We start from the raw sequence: 17,736 nt of genomic DNA on the forward strand, positions 1-17,736 counted from the left end.
AAGTCAGAGTCACTATTTTTCATTGTGATATTAGAAGAAACTCATCTCTTGATCAAATATAGTTTAACTTGCTGGAGCCCAAAGTAATTTTTTGAAGCTGTTTAATTATTGAATGAATCAAATGGTGGACTTTGATCAGTTCCCAGGACGACACACCACATTGTCAACAATAAAGACATTCTGTGATTTCCTAGTGTCAACAAACAAACCAAGGCTTAAATAAATTACTCCTTGCTCCAGTACTGTAGGTAGTTACTCCTGTACTGTGATGTGTTCCAGAATTTAAATATACCATAAATTTTTACAGCACTGAGTGTCTCCAACCAGTAAATGTTCCTCATATTGAGAAGCAACTCTACAGAGTTTAACAGTTAAAAGCCCTTAATTCCAACTCCCACAACTATGTTTCTGCTATGCTCCTGTCTGCTTACAGGCAGATAATTATTTCAAAGATTCTCAATGGATGTAACAAAACCTGTAGTGCTGCACAACATTTTAATAAAAAATAAACAATAAGTAAATATTAGTGCTCTTTTTCCAAGAATAGGGCATGATTGGTAACAGCCTCAATAGCATCCATTTCAGTATCATCTGACAAGAAAATTGGTCAGATCTTGTGATTTCTAAGAGCTGTCTCTCACAAGAAGTCTGCCAAGTTTCACCTCATCTTCAGAAAGATTGGTATTGAGACTGCACAGCCACTCCACAAGGACAGGCAACATCCACAAAGACATTGAAAGTGAGGTTTGCCTTTCCTGCAAGCAAAATATGCCACATTTTTCTTTACAAGTCAGATAAACTTTGAGTCTTGCAGCTCAGGTGAAATGCTTAAGATGCACATAGCATAGGTAGAAAGAAGAGCAATTCTGCTTCAATAGGTTTGTTACAACTCAGACACACATCTTTGTACAAGAAATATCACTGCTGTATCATTTAACATGTCTGAGCAATATTTTGATCCCTTTAGTTTGGCTTGTGCTGGTATCTCAGGCAAAAAAAAAAAAAAAAAAAAGGGCACTTTTCATAGAGGATTATTTTACCCTGCAGTTAAAGAACAGATATCCATTTTATAATCACAGGAAAGCCAAATGCTGCCGACAAAAGGCAGTGAACATCTGCATCAAATGACTGAAAACAAACAAGAAAAATTCCACTGTGTTGATGGTTTTTCTGTGCATAGAAATAAGTGGCAGTGCCCAAATGTGTGGCATTTTCCTGCTGCATAAAAAAGCATCAAGGAATAACACTCAGCCAATAGAAATTTACTAAATGATTCATGCACATCATTTGACCACCATCAACATACAAATTTCTTGTTTTATAATTCACAGTATTCCTAGCATGTAACAGATATTTCACTGTTTACTTTTCACATTTCACCATCTAAATCAAGTTGCCACTATTTTTCAGGAATCTGTTCAATTTTCCAGAAGCAATGCTCATCTAATTGGGTACAGCCTGGGAGCTCATGTTTCAGGATTTGCTGGAAGTTTTATCAATGGTACAAAAAAGATTGGAAGAATTACAGGTAAAAGACTTACAACTTTAAGAAAAGTAACAGACAACTGAATCAAGTTATGAAGATATTTGACATATCAATGCCATATCAACAATTAGCTGTTGAATAGCAATATTCAGCACAATTCAGAAGTTTCATCTCTTTGGTTTAGAAATTAAGATTTAGAAAACTTAATAGAAATATTTTTGAAAATTAGGTCTCATAGCAATTCTGTCTTTGACCTTTCCTACCTCAGTCCAAATTACGTCATACAGAATACACAAGCATAGGGACTAGAAATCATAAACCAAAGCCTCAAGCTGCAGGTTGCTTAAATTTATCTCTTATCCATTCCCAGTAACAAACTAAATGTTAGCTACTAACCTTGGATCTTTGGCCACTGTCTTGACCCAAAGTCATTAAAATACTGTTCGTTGTTAGCGAGTAATTTAAAAAATATATTCAGAAAATTGTCTGACTGTGCTTGAGCTGTCAATTGCGGGACAGTGGCCAAATAGTGAATTCAAAACAGCTCTCCTGTGGCAAAAATGAGCGTTCTGGATTACATTTTACAAGAAGCATATCATCAGAGTACCCCTAGTAGTGCTTAAAGTAAACTAAGTTAACCCTAACACTTGATTGACTAGTGACATTCTGAACCTTCTGTGATGTTTTGTAACTGTACTAATTATGAGTGTAATGAAAATACATTCATGATATTATTGATACACTATATACAGTACCTCATCTAATGCACAGTGACAGCTTAAAAAACCCAAACAAAATGAAAACAGAAGTGCATTTTACACAAGACCCACGTCAGCTACATTTAAGTGATCAGAGAAAACATTTTACTTTAATCAGACTTAGGAGCGAGGCAAATACACATGGCTGTACTTTGAAGTCACCATTCTGATCTTGTTTTCATTGCTACATACCACAGTGTCTTACACAATCAGTCCTTGTGGCAGTGCCTGCATGCCAAGAAGCTGATTTTACAAAACGTGTCATGATATTACACCAGTGTATGCACTGAAGGACTTCAGTTCCCCAGCACTACTTGCTCAAACCTTATGAGAACATAACACCTTGAAAATGGATAAGCAAAAAAACTTAGAGCACATTATTTACTGTAACAGCTACATGCATTCTTCAGCAAAAGTTTTTCAGACTTGTAACAGTAAGTTCCAAACACGGATAGTGATAAAAGTCATTGAAGCTAAAAAGAAATGTGGGCCTTTGTGGGCCCTTCCCTACTTGCTGCCTGTGTTACTAGTCCTGTCATATATCTATGCAACTATATTTTTCCACAATACCAACTGAAGAATATAAAATTTAGAAGCTTGTCCTCAAAGCTGAATGAAGCTTTAAACTAAGCACAAAGTTCTCTTCCTAAATCAATTCCCAATGAAGAAGACCAGCATGCAAAAAAAGTCCAGAAAACAAAAACCAGCAAGACTCCCTAAGTGGAGTATTATTTCTCTGAATACTGTAATAATCTGCCTTGAAGATTTTTTAAGCTGAAGAATTATTATAAATAAAATCTAGCAGGCATAGAGGGCTCTTAAACAATTACTGGAGCTTTATAAAAATTTAGGTCCCGCATGTGGGCTAAAAGTCAATCTTGCTGTGGGACTGGTGTCTTCCAAAGGGCCTCTGAAACATACAACCTCCAGAGTTTGAGAGAACAAAATTATGTCAAGGTCCCTCAATTGCCACTGGCAGCAGGCACAGTTTGTCTCTGACAAACACGTCTGTCTCTGGGCCTGTGTCCTTGTGCAGGTCCCAGTTAGTGTTTGTTACGGTGCCTGTGTTTACTTTAGGTGTAACCATGTACCCTCTGTGGGACAAGCATTCTTATTGTTTCCATCAGAGAAAGACCTTGTAAAGTACCAGGTGCTGCCTGTTTTCAGACATTTATCACAGACTCACAGCAGTAGAACAGTCCTTCTGCACTACATGACAATGGGAATCTTTGCATTTATTGCAGGCCTTGACCCTGCCGGGCCCTTGTTTGAAGGAATGTCACCAACAGACCGTTTATCTCCAGATGATGCAAACTTTGTGGATGCAATTCATACCTTCACTAAACAGCACATGGGCCTCAGTGTTGGCATCAAGCAGCCTGTGGCTCATTTTGACTTTTATCCCAACGGAGGCACCTTCCAGCCTGGCTGTCACATCCTGCACGTGTACAACCACATTGCACAGCTGGGGATTGCTGGTAAGAGCCAATGGCACAGAGTGGGAGGCACCAGGGCAGCTGTACTGAGTCTGTCTGGGAAACTACATAATGGTGGTCTTAAACAGCATCTAAGGATTGTTATTTTCACCCTTATATGCAAGGTATTTTCTTGTTTAGAGATGAATTATCTAATTTTTACATGTCTTGCGTTCATATTGGTTTTACTGACTCCAGCAAGGAATTGAGCTGCCTAGCACTCCCGAAAATGAGGTCATGAGCATCCTGCTGTCAAGCACTTCTGAATAATTTAATGGTATTTGTTTCAGCAGTAGGAGAGATGAGAAAATTTATTCTAATTAAGCCAGATTTGTCTAGTGTGCCATTAATTATTTCAAATCAAATAAAACACAGGTCTGTACTACTCACCTCTACAGCTCGCCTTTTCCCAACTCCATGTCCTTTGGCAGCACAGATGATGCTCTCTCTAGGATCTGAGTGCCGGTGTTCCAGGCTAGCTTCTATTTAGAGAAGCTTATTTGCCATGTACCTAAACACAAGCCTATAGAGAAACTGATGCATGATACTGAAAAAGGTCCTGATGTTCAGTGACAACCAGAAGTGTGGACTGAAAACCTCCAATGAGCCCTGCTCACCCAGCACATGACATTGCAGAAGTATTTCTCAATTATCCTCATACAATGCCTAAATCTGGGCCTTACTTGTTATAAGATAAATCATGACAAACATGAAACCAAGCATCAGCTCAAAGCTCATCAATAGAGACATACAGCAGTCCATTGTGATACATCCCATTTGCACAAAATAATTTTTGTACCTTGACAGCACTTAAAGAATAAAAAGATACTTCTCATTATGGCAGACCCATTTAATATTTTTATCGCATTTAATAAAATTTTTGCTCCTTTTTTCCAAGCAGTAACTGCAAGAAAAATTCAATTCAGTAAGAGTGGGTCAGTTTAATAGGAACAAAATATGGTATTGCTACCTAAGCATCCAAATCCAAGAGTGTTCAGTCGTTCCAAATGAGACTGCTGTCTTTAATGTGGCGTGATCTGAAACACAGCACATCAACTCAGGCTGAATTTTCTATTGACAAAAACAGCCAGAACAATGAAATCAAGGTTCATATTTACAGTCCGATACAGTCATGCTAGAGCAGTTTAAGCAGAAAATTATTTATTATCATGGAAGTTCAGCCATTCTATTTTTGAATGATTCCAAAAGAAAAATTGCTACCATGTATGATTTCTGAGGCAAAACCATGATGCGAAGGGTAAGCGTGTGTGTGGGGAAACAATATCATGTTTATAGTTGGCTATGGCACTTCTCTGCAGTTGAAATGGTAAAAAGAAACAGGGGCATGTAAAATTTTGTTGTTGCATTTTTTCAGGCATCACTCAAACTGTGAAATGTGCCCATGAGAGGTCAGTTCATTTGTTCATCGACTCTCTGCTGCACAAGGACAAGCAAAGCACAGCTTACTGGTGCAACGACATCAACACGTTCAACAAAGGACTGTGCCTCAGCTGTAAGAAGAACCGGTGTAACACCCTGGGCTACAACATCAGGAAGGAAAGACTGCCCAAAAGCAGACGACTCTTTCTGAAAACAAGAGCATATATGCCCTTCAAAGGTTTGTGGGAATACTTTATACAGTGTCCAGATTGATCACAAAGTGGAAGTCTGAGCCTAAGCTTTGTGATCCTATTTACTCATTCATTAAAGCTTATAAAATCTGTGAGAATAATCAATTTGCTGAGACAACGGAGAATCCCAGCAGGCCATCTTGATGCCCTTTCATCCAGATCCTGGCTCTCATATTTCTGTGGGAAAAAGCACACTGCCTGCTTGCCCCAGGGCTGTGAGCTGAGGGCTCGCAGACGCCCAGGGTCCTGATCTGCAGGGTTTTCCTACAACTGGACTGTGCAGGTTTGTTGTAACATATGCAGGCATACAGCCAAGCCAAAAAAAGCTGCATAATTACTCTGGGAGGCCTATAAAACATCCTGTTCTACATTTGCCCAAATTTTATCCGCAATTAGACCATGAAATGACATATAAATTACTACTTTCCAAACAATGGACAGAGAACAGAATAGCATGGACTTTTGCAAGGCTGAAGTGCAGCACTGAAATTAAGACTGGCACTCTGGCTTTTGCCTACGTTACTTTATCGAGTCAGTGAGGATTTTTGGCTGTATGATCAGACAGAGGGACCATGGCCTGCCGGGGGCGCAGGGCTTTCCTACCAGTCTCCGTTGCACTCAGCTGCCAGAGCCCACTGTTGCTGTCAAGCAGACGTTCCCTCGCCACTGGAAACGTTCATGTACTTTTTAAAGTGCGAACAAGCAGGACGATGTGGGACAGTCCTCTCCCGAGGGGCTGTCGGTGCAGGGGCTCCGGGCGCCCGGCTCTGCCCGTCCCCGGGTGCCATGAGGCGTGTGGGGAGCAGCGGCGCGGCCGGGCGGGCAGGGCGCGGGCCGGGGCCACACGCACACGGAGGAGGCTCCGCTCGGGCTGAGGCGCTGCCTGTCCCCGGCACAGCCCCGGCCACGGGAGTCCCGCACCCCGCAGCGCCTGCCGGGGCTGTGCCGGGCCAGAGCCTCCGTCCTGCTGGAGGGCTCTGCCCCCGCCTGCCCCTCGGCTTGGGCCTTGGCGTTGGGAAGGGCTCGCATGTCCGTGCAGCCCGGCACGGACACTGAAGGGATGAGGAGAAAGGCTTTAAAAGGCTGCTTGCATTATATAGCTGGTCTCCCCACAGTGCCCAGTTACTCAGATACATTATCAGAGATTTAAAAAAACCCAAAAAACCAAACCAAAACCAAAAAAACCACCCCAAAACAAACAAACAAAAAAAACAACCAAACAAACAAACAAACAAAAAAAAACCCACCAAAAAACAACAACCAAACCATACAAAAATTCAGGTACTTTTAAAATAATTTTGGAAGTCTTCCACTAGCACAGCTGTGAAATATTCAGTGATGACTCCAGAGGGATCTGCAGAGCCCTGAATGATACTTCAGCAGCTGAACCTGCTGAATTTCTTCGTAATACTGTTTAAAATAGCTCAGGAGATACTGGGAGTAGATTTTAAAACTCCAGAGGCTGTGTCTAGTTCCTGATGTTATCTTGCTCCAGCACAGTCAGGATCAGGTCCTCATCAGAATCAGAGAATGACAGGCTCCGGGGATGCCCGCTGCTCCCACACCGGGGCACGGAGATGTGATCACTGGGTTGTGTTCCTCTCTGGGGTAGAATATCTCTGTCCTATTGGCTTTGATTGCAATTAAACATGTTGCATTTTTATGCTTAGAACTGGTTTTGCATAAAAAACCATCCTTGGCACATATGTGGATAAAGTACCCCAGACAATGATCTCCTTTCACAGAAGTTCCCAAACAAAGTGGCAACTATGGGAAGATGCTTACAAAGTCATCTTTGTAATGCCTTTTTAAAAAAAAATGTTTGAAAATCATGCAAGAAGCACAAAGAGAAGAAGTTTGAGAAACTCAACATTACACTTCACAATCCTTTGTGTCTTCACAAAATCTAACATTTAATTTTCAAGCTAATGACATTATATTCTGGAGCATACATCAGTCCAGCTCAAAGAAAACCCCCAGTTTGTTACACATTTATAATAAAGCTGTGATGGGACTCTGAGTTTTTTAATGGTTTTTCCTTAAAGTAAGTACCATAATCACAGCAAAACCTTAGGCTGTGTCTGATCATATACTGAAAAATAATTTTTTACAGAGAGAAAACCCAGAGAAAGATTAGTTATAAAAGTGATCTGTAAACAACCCTCTGCCTTGGTCCTCATCATGTTTCGGAATCAGCCATTTTGTTTTCTACTGAGGGACACATTTTCCAAAGAAAATAGATTGTTCACTAACTATACAACAACTATAAAACAATGAAAGGATACAGCTGTTCCAGCAAATACTTTCCATCATGAGCACTCTGAGCTGCACAAAAAACCCCCAACACCTATCTATCTGTGCATGTGCATAAAAAGATGATTCCATCTTTTTATGTGTGGGGAGCCATTCTCAGATGTAGTGAAGACTGAAGTGGGTAAAGAGGTTCTATTCAAAAACTAGCATGTAGTAATGTTCCTTCATATCTAAATCTATCAGTTTTGTCTAGAAAGTTGCTGGAAGAATGACCAGATAGAAGAGCTCTGGACATTCAAATGTGGCTGACAGTATCTGTATGCACATGCTTGAAATCTGTGTTGTTGGGGTTTTCTTTTTACTTTACTTTTCTTTTTATATTAAACTGATGACTTCTTAGGCATTTTTCATGCTGACAATACTCAGTTCAGACTTTCCTAAACAGTGTTGTTCTAGAAACTTCCCAGACCTTGAAGCATTAATGACATTGTTAACAGATGTGTGTTAAGCGCAACCTATCATTATGCAGTCAAGGAAAGTTTGTGAGTCATCTGTTTTGCAGGGCAATTTTCCAGTTGATCAGATAAAGAGCCTGACCACACTGCATAAGGTCTTTGATCTGTATCATACATCTCTAGTCATGCCCAGTCACAAGGATTTGCCTGGTCACTAGATAGAGGGCTTGCCAGAAATTCTGCCAACTAAACTTCAGAAAAGCTGAAATATTTCCCGTGGAGGAATGTTTTATCCCAAAAAGAAACTCAACACTGATTACCTTTTTCTCCATCCTTTAAGTAAAGCAACAGGGCCACAAATGCTAACGGATTACACAGCACAGCAACAACCAGAAAAAATGACAAGGTTTTAATTTCAACAAATTAGCTTGAAAAATAAAATGAAATAACAATCAACTTTCTATTCTGAAAGGCAAAATTCTTTTGCCCAAGAAATCTGTTGATTCTTTGACCATTCATTTTGCCACTTTTTGCAAATTCTTCCTTCCTACAGTGTATCATTATCAGTTCAAGATCCACATCATCAATGAAATCCAAGGCAAGCCGATAGACCCAGCTTTCACCATGGCTCTGACAGGGACTAAGGCAGATGCTAAAAACCTGCACATCCCACTGTGAGTATTGTATCACATGTAATTGTGACAAAAGATGCATGGGACAATTTGTATTATCATACCACACTGATAATCATGCTGTGAGGGAAATGGTTTAGTACAGCTAAGTGAACATGAACTGGAAATTGTCCTCTCTTCACTCATACTCCCTGAAAGTCACAAGTTCTTACAATGATGATGCAGTTTGTGCAGAAAAAAATTGTTAGAATACAAACAGTAAATTTGGAAATTTTTCTGTGCACTTGCTTTGGTCCATCCCATAGCCAAGACAGGGAGGTATAATCAATTAAAACACAAATGAAAAAATCAGCTGTAATTAAGGAAGAATTCTGGACATTTATCACGATGGACACTATCTGTATTAATGAAAGCAAAGGCAAGAGTGTAGGTCAGCATTTGCTCTAGCAGGCAGGAGTTGTAACATAGATGCTATTATGGGACACCTTTTCTTTTGCTGTCAGAAGCCACTACTGCTTTATCAGCTGTTCAAGCTTCTGCCACTTCTGCTCCTTTTCTAGCATGTTGTCATATTTCATCACTTTTTTGCACCTGGACGAAGAACATTCTTGAGACATTAATGCTTTGTCCCTGGAGAAGCAAACATAGTTCTTTCTCTGGTTTTTAGAGGAAAAAAATCCTGTTTTTTTCACTTTAATTCATGGTAATTATGACAACATTATTCTTATCTTGTTTTCTGTAGAGCTGAAGGTATTACTGGGAATAAAACCTACTCCTTTCTCATCACCCTGGACACTGATATCGGTGACATCATAATGATCAAGTTCAAATGGGAATTACCTCCACTTTGGGGAAATATCTGGGACACATTTCAAACCATAATACCATGGACAAAGGGCACCCATCGACCAGGACTTATAGTGAAGGAAATAAGAGCGAAAGCAGGGGAAACACAGCAAAAGTAAGTGTAATGAGAGCACTCAGTAACTCCACAGGTGTTTGGCACCCAGGTTATCCCAGTTCAAACACAAGCATGTGAGCCCCAGCGGTCACACCAATGAATGTAATTAATTACCTCACTCCATAAGGCCCATATGACATTTCAATGACACAAGACACTATGCAAGATAAATAATGATTTTAACATTAACATCGTGAAATATTCACATTCCTACTTACAAAAAATATGCCAAGTCTTAATTATTTGACTTTCAATACTTACTTCCTAGAGAAACTCAGTATCACCATTCTTGAAAACACTCATTAGAAGGATCATGTGCTGTACTACACAGTCCTCTCATTATTTTTGGTGTTCTTCTTTCCCCTGTTTATTGCTTTGAAGCTGGATCACCACGTCTGAGCAGCCTTGTTCTCTACATACAGCAATGCTAACAATTTTGAAACTGCCTACTCATGCAGAGGAACTTCAGCCAGAAGACAGAATAAAAAAACTTATAATGATTCTCACTGCTTTAATCCTTTGAGAAATTTTAACTGAGCAGTTTAATTAAGGTTAATGACAAAAGCACCTTACCTTTAACTGAGGCTCAGTCCTAGAAGGCAGTTTTTCCTTGGTACATTCCCCTTCTTACCACCACAACTGGTGCAGACTTCCTGTGGAACAACTCGTACTGGCAGAGCTGCATCTCCTAACGTTATGCTTTCTAACCAACATTGTACTCACATGCTGTCTTTTCTTTCCAGATACACATTTTGCCCCCAAAGCATTGACAACATTCACCTTCATCCATCCCAAGAGAAGATATTTGTGAGGTGTGACGATCTCTTCCAGGGACAAAACAGAAAATGAGCAAGAACACAAAAAGGCAGCTCCTCACCAAAATATTCAAAATATGATACATCTGATAAAATGTTCTAAAAATTCACAGCTGCATCAAATATCCTAGCAGTTTCAGAGATGGTGAAAAAATACATTAAGATATTTAGTTTTTGTCATCCAACAGTAAGCTGAAATACGCTCTTTGTTCATCTAAGAGCATACTCTGAAAATGATCAGTGAGCAGCTTCATCAAGGCAACCATCAATTTTCAACTGTTTAAAATCTGAAAAAAAATCTGCTCACCAGAAATAAAAATATTATTTGACAAAATCATTGTTGTAAGCCTTTGAAAAACTTAATTTTGTTGGATTGAAGGGAAAAAAAGAAATTTCATTTCATGGTAAATATATTGAAATATTAATAGTTACAAATATCAGTTAAAACCTTGCTAAATTATTTCCTAATGAAGGGAAAATTAAATAGTTCATAAAAGAAATTACTACCAAATAGATATAAAATAGAAAATGTTTGAGCTGTAATAACCATATGAAAACCCCAATAATAGTATCATCTAAAAATTCTATAACGAACCTTGTTCTCTGAAAATGCTTTGCAATTTAACTATTTTAATTAAAGAACTGATTTAAATTACTAGCACTTTAATTATTTGAATGATGCTTAGTATACTGCACAAAATTCTAGCACAACTAAGTTCAGTTAATTTTTTGCATTTAAATTATATTTAGCCATTCAGGTAAGGTCTGAGATTTTTAGATTCTAAATCTCTGTATACCAGATTTTGGCATGACTTGAAACTGCCAGAATAAATGAAAATGCTTAAACTTTCAAACAACTTCAAAGCATAAAACAAACTTTGTAAGGTGAAACATACACAATTCTCTTGTTTCCTATGTCAGAATATAAACAACAAAAAGGAACATTATTGTCTCAGACTGCTTTTATTCTATGGTTTGTGCGTACTGAAACAGGAATCAATATATGTGTATTCATTTGTCACTTTGATGCTGAGCACAAGATTAATTAAAAATCAAGGTTTCTTGAACTCTGAATTTTGAACGTAATTTGTGTTAAATGTTCTCTAAGTGGTAAAAAAATGTGCAAGAAAGCACTAAGACTTGAAGCAAAGCATATTTTTTAATACCAAAATATTGCAGGGAATTTTTAATCAAAATATCCAGGTGTTATCAGGAATAAAATGGGATTTATTTAGATTGCCCGACAAATGAGCAAGCTGAGCAGATCCTGCAAGCAGTGAACAGTGATCAGATGTGGAATGCAGGTATCTCTGCCAGCCTTTCAGAACATTAACTCCTTTTACAAGCTGTTTTCAATAACTACCATCCCTTTAAACAAACAGGAATACTCAATACAGAATCAGAAAAGCTCACAAACTACAACAGGAACTGAAGCAGACTTAGATCTCAGATGACAATTGTTGTCCATCCCGAGGTGTACAGAAGCTGTTCCAATATTTTAAATGGCTCCTAGGAGTAGCACCTTGATTAGATAAATATTTATCTATTTAAATACAAAATCCATGCAAAAGTATCCTGGTTCTTCACTGAAAACAAAGGTTTGTGGTTTGAAATCTTCTGTTCAATGAAGCAAACTGGTTTTTTAAACATAGAAGTATTTCCACCTTCTGTGTCAAAAATTACAATTTAAGTGATAAATTTCATGCTTCAGGTTGCTATGTTGAATATTTAAATTTTGCAACATAATTATTTTGTGAGAGCTCAGTAATACATTCTGTGTTTGTGTTAAGAATCAATTGCTGAAGTACAATAGCTGAGTCAAATCAGGAACTTACACAAAAGGAAATTTCAGCCAAAAGTATGTGAGCGAGTTAGGTAAGCACCAAGGCCTTTTGTTTGGTTGATTTTTTACTTTTGCAGTAGCTATAATCCACTGGAAGGACTCAACTGCTAGAGACCCAGTGAGAGCATTTTTAGGGGCATGAAGTTACAATGAACCATGTCCTGCAGAATGACAGGCAAGGAACAAATGACAATGTGGCCATTTTAGGGTTCCAAAGCACAATGGAAAATGAAAGTAAACAGAGAGAGAGAAGTATGTGTGGCTAACACAAATTTGGCATCTCTCTAGATTGTTTCTAAAATTGAACTGTTGCTTCTGCAAAAAGCTACTAAAGACCTGCCACTTAATTCTGTTTCGGGATTTTCTTTTTTCATCAAATACTTGTCTATTTAGAGAATTTAATACTGTCACTGAAATTGCATTTACATCAGTTATCACCAACTTTCTAAGCTATGAATTTTGTAAACTTTCTGAACCAAATCCTACCCCTACTCCTCAAAAAAAAGCTTTTTTTCAGAAGAAGTTGAAGGATGACAAAGCAAGAGACAAAGGCTAAAAAGAATTGGGCTGTACTCCAGCAGTATAGAAACTACACTCTTAAGAAACATTTCAGACATCAAAATTGGCATTTCTTGCAAATGACTATCACTTTCTTGGTAAGGAGGCTGATAAAGGGATCTAAACTTCAGGAGAAACAGGCATTACTTCAGGAAAAGCAGGTGGAAGAAGGTTCAGAGATGTCTACCTTGTGCTGAAACTCAAGAAATGGGTGTTTGATGACTTCTATTGTTTGTGTTTGTGAAAAAACATTCTCCAGCTCTCAACTAAATGAAGATGGTATATCCTCAGATAAGACAGCTTGAAAGGTTTTAAAAAGCCAAGTAGGAAAATTAAAAGAACAGTCAGTATGTTAACTCTTGCAGCTATGAGGATACTTCTTCTGATGCCATTTTTCACAAATCATTTGTTTGTTTCACAAACAAATTCTGTCCCTGTTTTGACAGCCATTACACTGATTTCTGATATAAACACGGAATAAAGACCAAGCTGTAATACATTCAGTCTCACCATGCCTAAAATAAAACTGAATTCACACCTACAATCTCAAGTGCCTAAGGTGGTGCCTTACTTTGTGCTCATTGGAATTACTCCTGTCTCACTCCATACAGCTGGACTTGAGACCTTGGAAGCCACCAGGTGCTTACTCCTGTCAGAGCACACACAGCTCAGAGTGACAGAATGGCTGCTGTCCTTTTCATCACCTCTCTGTAATAATGAACTTCCAATGTTCAGAAATAAAAGCCTCTTCCTTCCTTTTTGTGTGTTTCCTGAAAGAAATATTGGAACACTAATTAAAACCCAAATTACATCAATGGTATGGTATGGTATAAAGTTTCATTGCTCAAGAGGACTTTGATGCCTTTGCCATACTCACACCATTCTGACTACTCTATGTATGCTTCTACACGAGGTGAATGTATACATTTAATAACTGAACATTAAATATGCAAGATTAATAAATTAATAGGTACAAATAAGATTATGTCAAATATTTGCTAGAAAAATTATGTACTGATTTGTTTCACTTATACTTTAAAATATACAGGCAACTTGTATTTGAGCTGCTTAGGCATTATTCCACTCCTCTGGGCTGTGTTCTTACAGAGGTTTAAACACAACCACCACCACCTCGATGAGGATTTGCAGGAGGGCTCTGCTCCAAGGGATTTTCTTTTAATGCCCTTTGCACAGACAGTGCTATTTAGCTACAGGAGAAGCACTTCTATAAAAAGTGCTGGGGGTGGTGGGGGGAGCATTGTGAGGAAGGAACTTTGAGTATGCTTTGATAACATCAAAGTCCACCCTGCTCACTTCGGGAAACAGATGTCCAAGCAGGCCACTCTCAATAAACAGCCCGAAGAATGGAAGACTCACTGGCAGGACCTGGCTTTGAAAAGCAGTCTTTATCACTTAAATCAGTCATACAACACACACAAAAACCCAGAGACCCAGCTTAGCAGCTTTAAAACACCATGCAAAAAGCACATTTGCCTTTTCTGTAAGTCCCAACCACCAACTGTGTATTCAGAGTATTGTATATTAATTCAAATATTCCTTTCCAAATATACTTCCAAAGGTATCCATCAGTAATGATGATGCCAGGCTTGAACATCCCACCAGCAACTAGTTTTTTTATTTTGGAGGTAAGAAAAGTTTTATTCCTGCAATCATGTAAGTAATTTTAAATTAATTTCATGGCTTTCCCTAAACAGGTTACACAAACACATTTATTCTTACATATAACTGCAGGATGTTAAAATTGAGAGGGACACTTTGACAGAGATAGTACAACTACATTGGCATGACATTAAAAGCCAAAAGTCAAGCAAAGTGCAATCTGAGTATTCCTCTGCTTTCAGGGCTCAACAAGTAAATGGATCTTCAGAAGATGATTTCATCAAGTCTATTTATTAATGCATTTCAAGTTTCAAAAAACCTTACATATCTTTGCACAATACTTTATTTTTTGCATTTTTTAGTAAAAATTTCCAAAGTGAACAAAAAAGAGACTGTATAAAACACAGTGGACATGAAATCGACAGTAGTATTTCTGTTTCATTGTCTTGAACTTCCTTTCGGCTTTACCACATCTTGACTTGCAGTGGAGAGTTCAGTGCACATTTCTGTTTTCAAAAAACATTTAACTTAGACTCAAAATAAAATAGGGCAGCATTTGTCTGCCAAAATCCTACCACAGGATAACATTACAGGCAAAAAATTTACATGTTCCAAAGTCTACCACACTCAAGAAGTTACTAAGAACTCTTGCTGAATAAAAGTCACCATTTTAGAAATGCAAACCCACTTCCAATCTTTGCACAGTCTTAAAACAAATGTATTTAAAATGACTTAAAAGCAACTACATACACTTCTAACTAGTTAAGATCATTTAGAATTATTTATATAGTCTATTGGACTTGGGGTTTCATGTACAAAATTTGTCTCTAAACCATGTACAAAAAGCTGTATTTTGAAAAAGTTACCACATACTGTACAAGTTTACAAGGAAGAGATCCCATTATATTCTGTAACATTTTTGGCCTTGCTGGCTTGCGTCACATTATGAGAATGATTGTGTAAACCTTATACTCTTAAAAAACAAAACAAAATTAAAAAAAAAAAAACAAAACAACAAAGGAAGCCTGTCCAACCCTTAGTAAATTTTCTCCTAAGCAAAGCCAGGAAAATTATAGCCATTTGCATCTCTAATTAGCTTGGTGCTTTGGGAAAACAAGCAATAAATACATCACAAGCTTAAACATTTTGTAATGCCCCCTTTCATCTCCTGCATAGCAGTAAGCACCTTAAGACATCTTTTATTCATCTTCAAAAATGCCAATTATTTACATTCGTCATAAAAACTCTGGAATGGGACATTGTGCTGTTGAACTTCACTACTGGTATAAATGTGGGGAAATTGGTAGTCCTAACTATAGTTTTAACTCTGCCACAGTAGCCAGGCAAATCACTCTACTTTAGTGGTTATCAATCAACAGTATCATGCTGAAAAGTTATCCAAACACCTGATAAATTAAAAAAGAAAATAAAAAACTACAACTTTTTTTTTTTCCTTTCCACATCCCTTGGAACATGAACTTGATTACCAAACTGTAAGAATAACTGAACAGCCCAAATAAAGTGGTTGCAATTTTTAAAACAAATTGAATAACAGGCAAATTTTTCTAATAAAATATGGAAATATTTGATCTAACTATTCATTATTTCACTGAATAATCAGACAAATTAAAAATATTTATGCTGAGCTACAAGGAAGACACGTAAAACATTTTTGAAACATTCTGACATTTGCAAAGTTTGCAGAACACCTGTTAAATCTGTCTAAGACCATCCACGCTTGTATGCTGCATCTTAACAGCTGTTGGATAAAGATGAAATGAGTGCTTGAAACAACTTTGATAATGATAAAAAAAAGTGTGATTGGATTCAAAATTGCTGTGTAAAGCATCACAGGACCCTTGACCACTACACACCATCATCCTCTGTTATCCTGAGTATGTCAATTAAACAGTAATTTCTTCATTAATAGCGGAAAAGTTTTATAATACAAAGAAACATCCATATTGCAATTCTCTTGTTTACAATTGCACACAAGTACGGGTGTACGTTAGAAATACATGTCTGCATATAACAATGTATATACATTGACAAGTAATGTCTCCAATGCTGAGGTGGTCTAGCTTCCTAGCCTTGTCTGGCAGTTGAAAAATAGATCTTTTTCTCAATTCTTGAGTAAAAGTTTTACTACAGCCATATTTGCCTGCAAGTGAAGAAAATGCAGCAATGAAGAGCACAGAAGGGGAAAGAATCATGATATGCTAGGACTTTGTGCCACTAAATTAAAAATATTCAAGAAAAACACTTTTCTTCTTTTTGAGCTGGAAGATTCTCTCATTAAAAATTAACCACTTCCACATGTTTTGAGGGCACATCATGCTTTTTTTTTTTTGTTTCCTCTTCAATTTTTGAGAGTTAGACTGGGGACAATGACTTATTAGGTTTTCTTTGGAGTGAGTTTTCCCATTGTAGGCACTAGGAAGAACCAAGGCAAAAAGCTGCAGTCAGCGTCTCATATGTCCCATCTGATAACTCTCCCGAGGCCTTTGCCGCTGTGGGGGCTGAGTGGTTTGTGGTGGTCTCCTCCTTTTTAAAGTGCCTGTTTCAACGAAAAGTAGCCATCATTAAAATTAATTTTAAAAAACTCAAGTTATTTCCAAAAGACTTGCCCTGGCCATGCAAATTAAATACAGTTATTTGTCTGGAAGGCTTTGGATTTAGACCTGCAAAATTTTAACCAGATGAGTAACTGCATGCAGTAACCTCAGTATCTCAAGAGCACTTCCTTAAACAGGCCAATTCTTATAAAATGTAGCATGGAATAGGAAATAAAGGAACTCTGATGCTAGAAAAAGTCTTTAAAGCTTTCTTTTGATTGCATATTATGTTATAGGAAAATAAGACAAGAATTAGATTTTCATGAATTGTTTCACTGGCATCAATTCCATTTGTAGTTTCACAGTGCCAGCCTGAGAACTGTAGGTTTAAATACCTGAAATTTCTTGTTAGAACTAAACACTGAGGAGAAAACCTATCTCTGTAATTAGCTGCATTACTCACCTGGAAGTGGTTTATGAGGAGGCAACTTTGGATTACTGCTTGGAGTATGAACACTGCATATCTTAATGAAGCCAGCCATTAACATGATCAATGCAATTCCCATAAGTAACACTGCCCACCAATAAGCCTAAAAAACAAAACCACAACAACGAAAAGATTGTGTGGGGGCTGGCACACATGCACAAGAGACAGAGCACATTTAATGTGGCTTTTCACTGTGTTTTAGAAGTC

General features: G+C 37.9%; 2 protein-coding genes across 3 annotated transcripts in view; one reads left to right on the forward strand and one right to left on the reverse strand.

Moving 5' to 3' along the window:
- Positions 1-11,533, forward strand: part of LIPC (lipase C, hepatic type) — a 70,285-nt gene extending 58,752 nt beyond the window's left edge. Inside the window, exons 5-10 of the mRNA XM_041469311.1 lie at positions 1,411-1,528; positions 3,489-3,722; positions 5,095-5,337; positions 8,612-8,732; positions 9,433-9,651; positions 10,395-11,533. Coding sequence (XP_041325245.1) covers positions 1,411-1,528; positions 3,489-3,722; positions 5,095-5,337; positions 8,612-8,732; positions 9,433-9,651; positions 10,395-10,500 — 1,041 coding nt within the window. The 3' untranslated portion in view covers positions 10,501-11,533. The remainder of the gene's footprint in view (positions 1-1,410; positions 1,529-3,488; positions 3,723-5,094; positions 5,338-8,611; positions 8,733-9,432; positions 9,652-10,394) is intronic.
- Positions 11,534-14,762: 3,229 nt separating this feature from the next.
- The window catches only part of ADAM10 (ADAM metallopeptidase domain 10), a 43,661-nt gene continuing 40,687 nt past the window's right edge, over positions 14,763-17,736 (reverse strand). For both annotated transcript variants that reach the window (XM_041468981.1, XM_041468982.1), the window contains exons 15-16: positions 17,506-17,632; positions 14,763-17,044 (exon numbers count right to left, since the gene is read on the reverse strand). In XM_041468981.1, coding sequence (XP_041324915.1) covers positions 16,950-17,044; positions 17,506-17,632 — 222 coding nt within the window. In that variant the 3' untranslated portion in view covers positions 14,763-16,949. The remainder of the gene's footprint in view (positions 17,045-17,505; positions 17,633-17,736) is intronic.

Source organism: Pyrgilauda ruficollis, unplaced genomic scaffold, assembly GCF_017590135.1.
Source record: "Pyrgilauda ruficollis isolate IOZ18807 unplaced genomic scaffold, ASM1759013v1 scaffold23, whole genome shotgun sequence".
In the NCBI taxonomy this organism is placed as follows: Eukaryota; Metazoa; Chordata; class Aves; order Passeriformes; family Passeridae; genus Pyrgilauda; species Pyrgilauda ruficollis.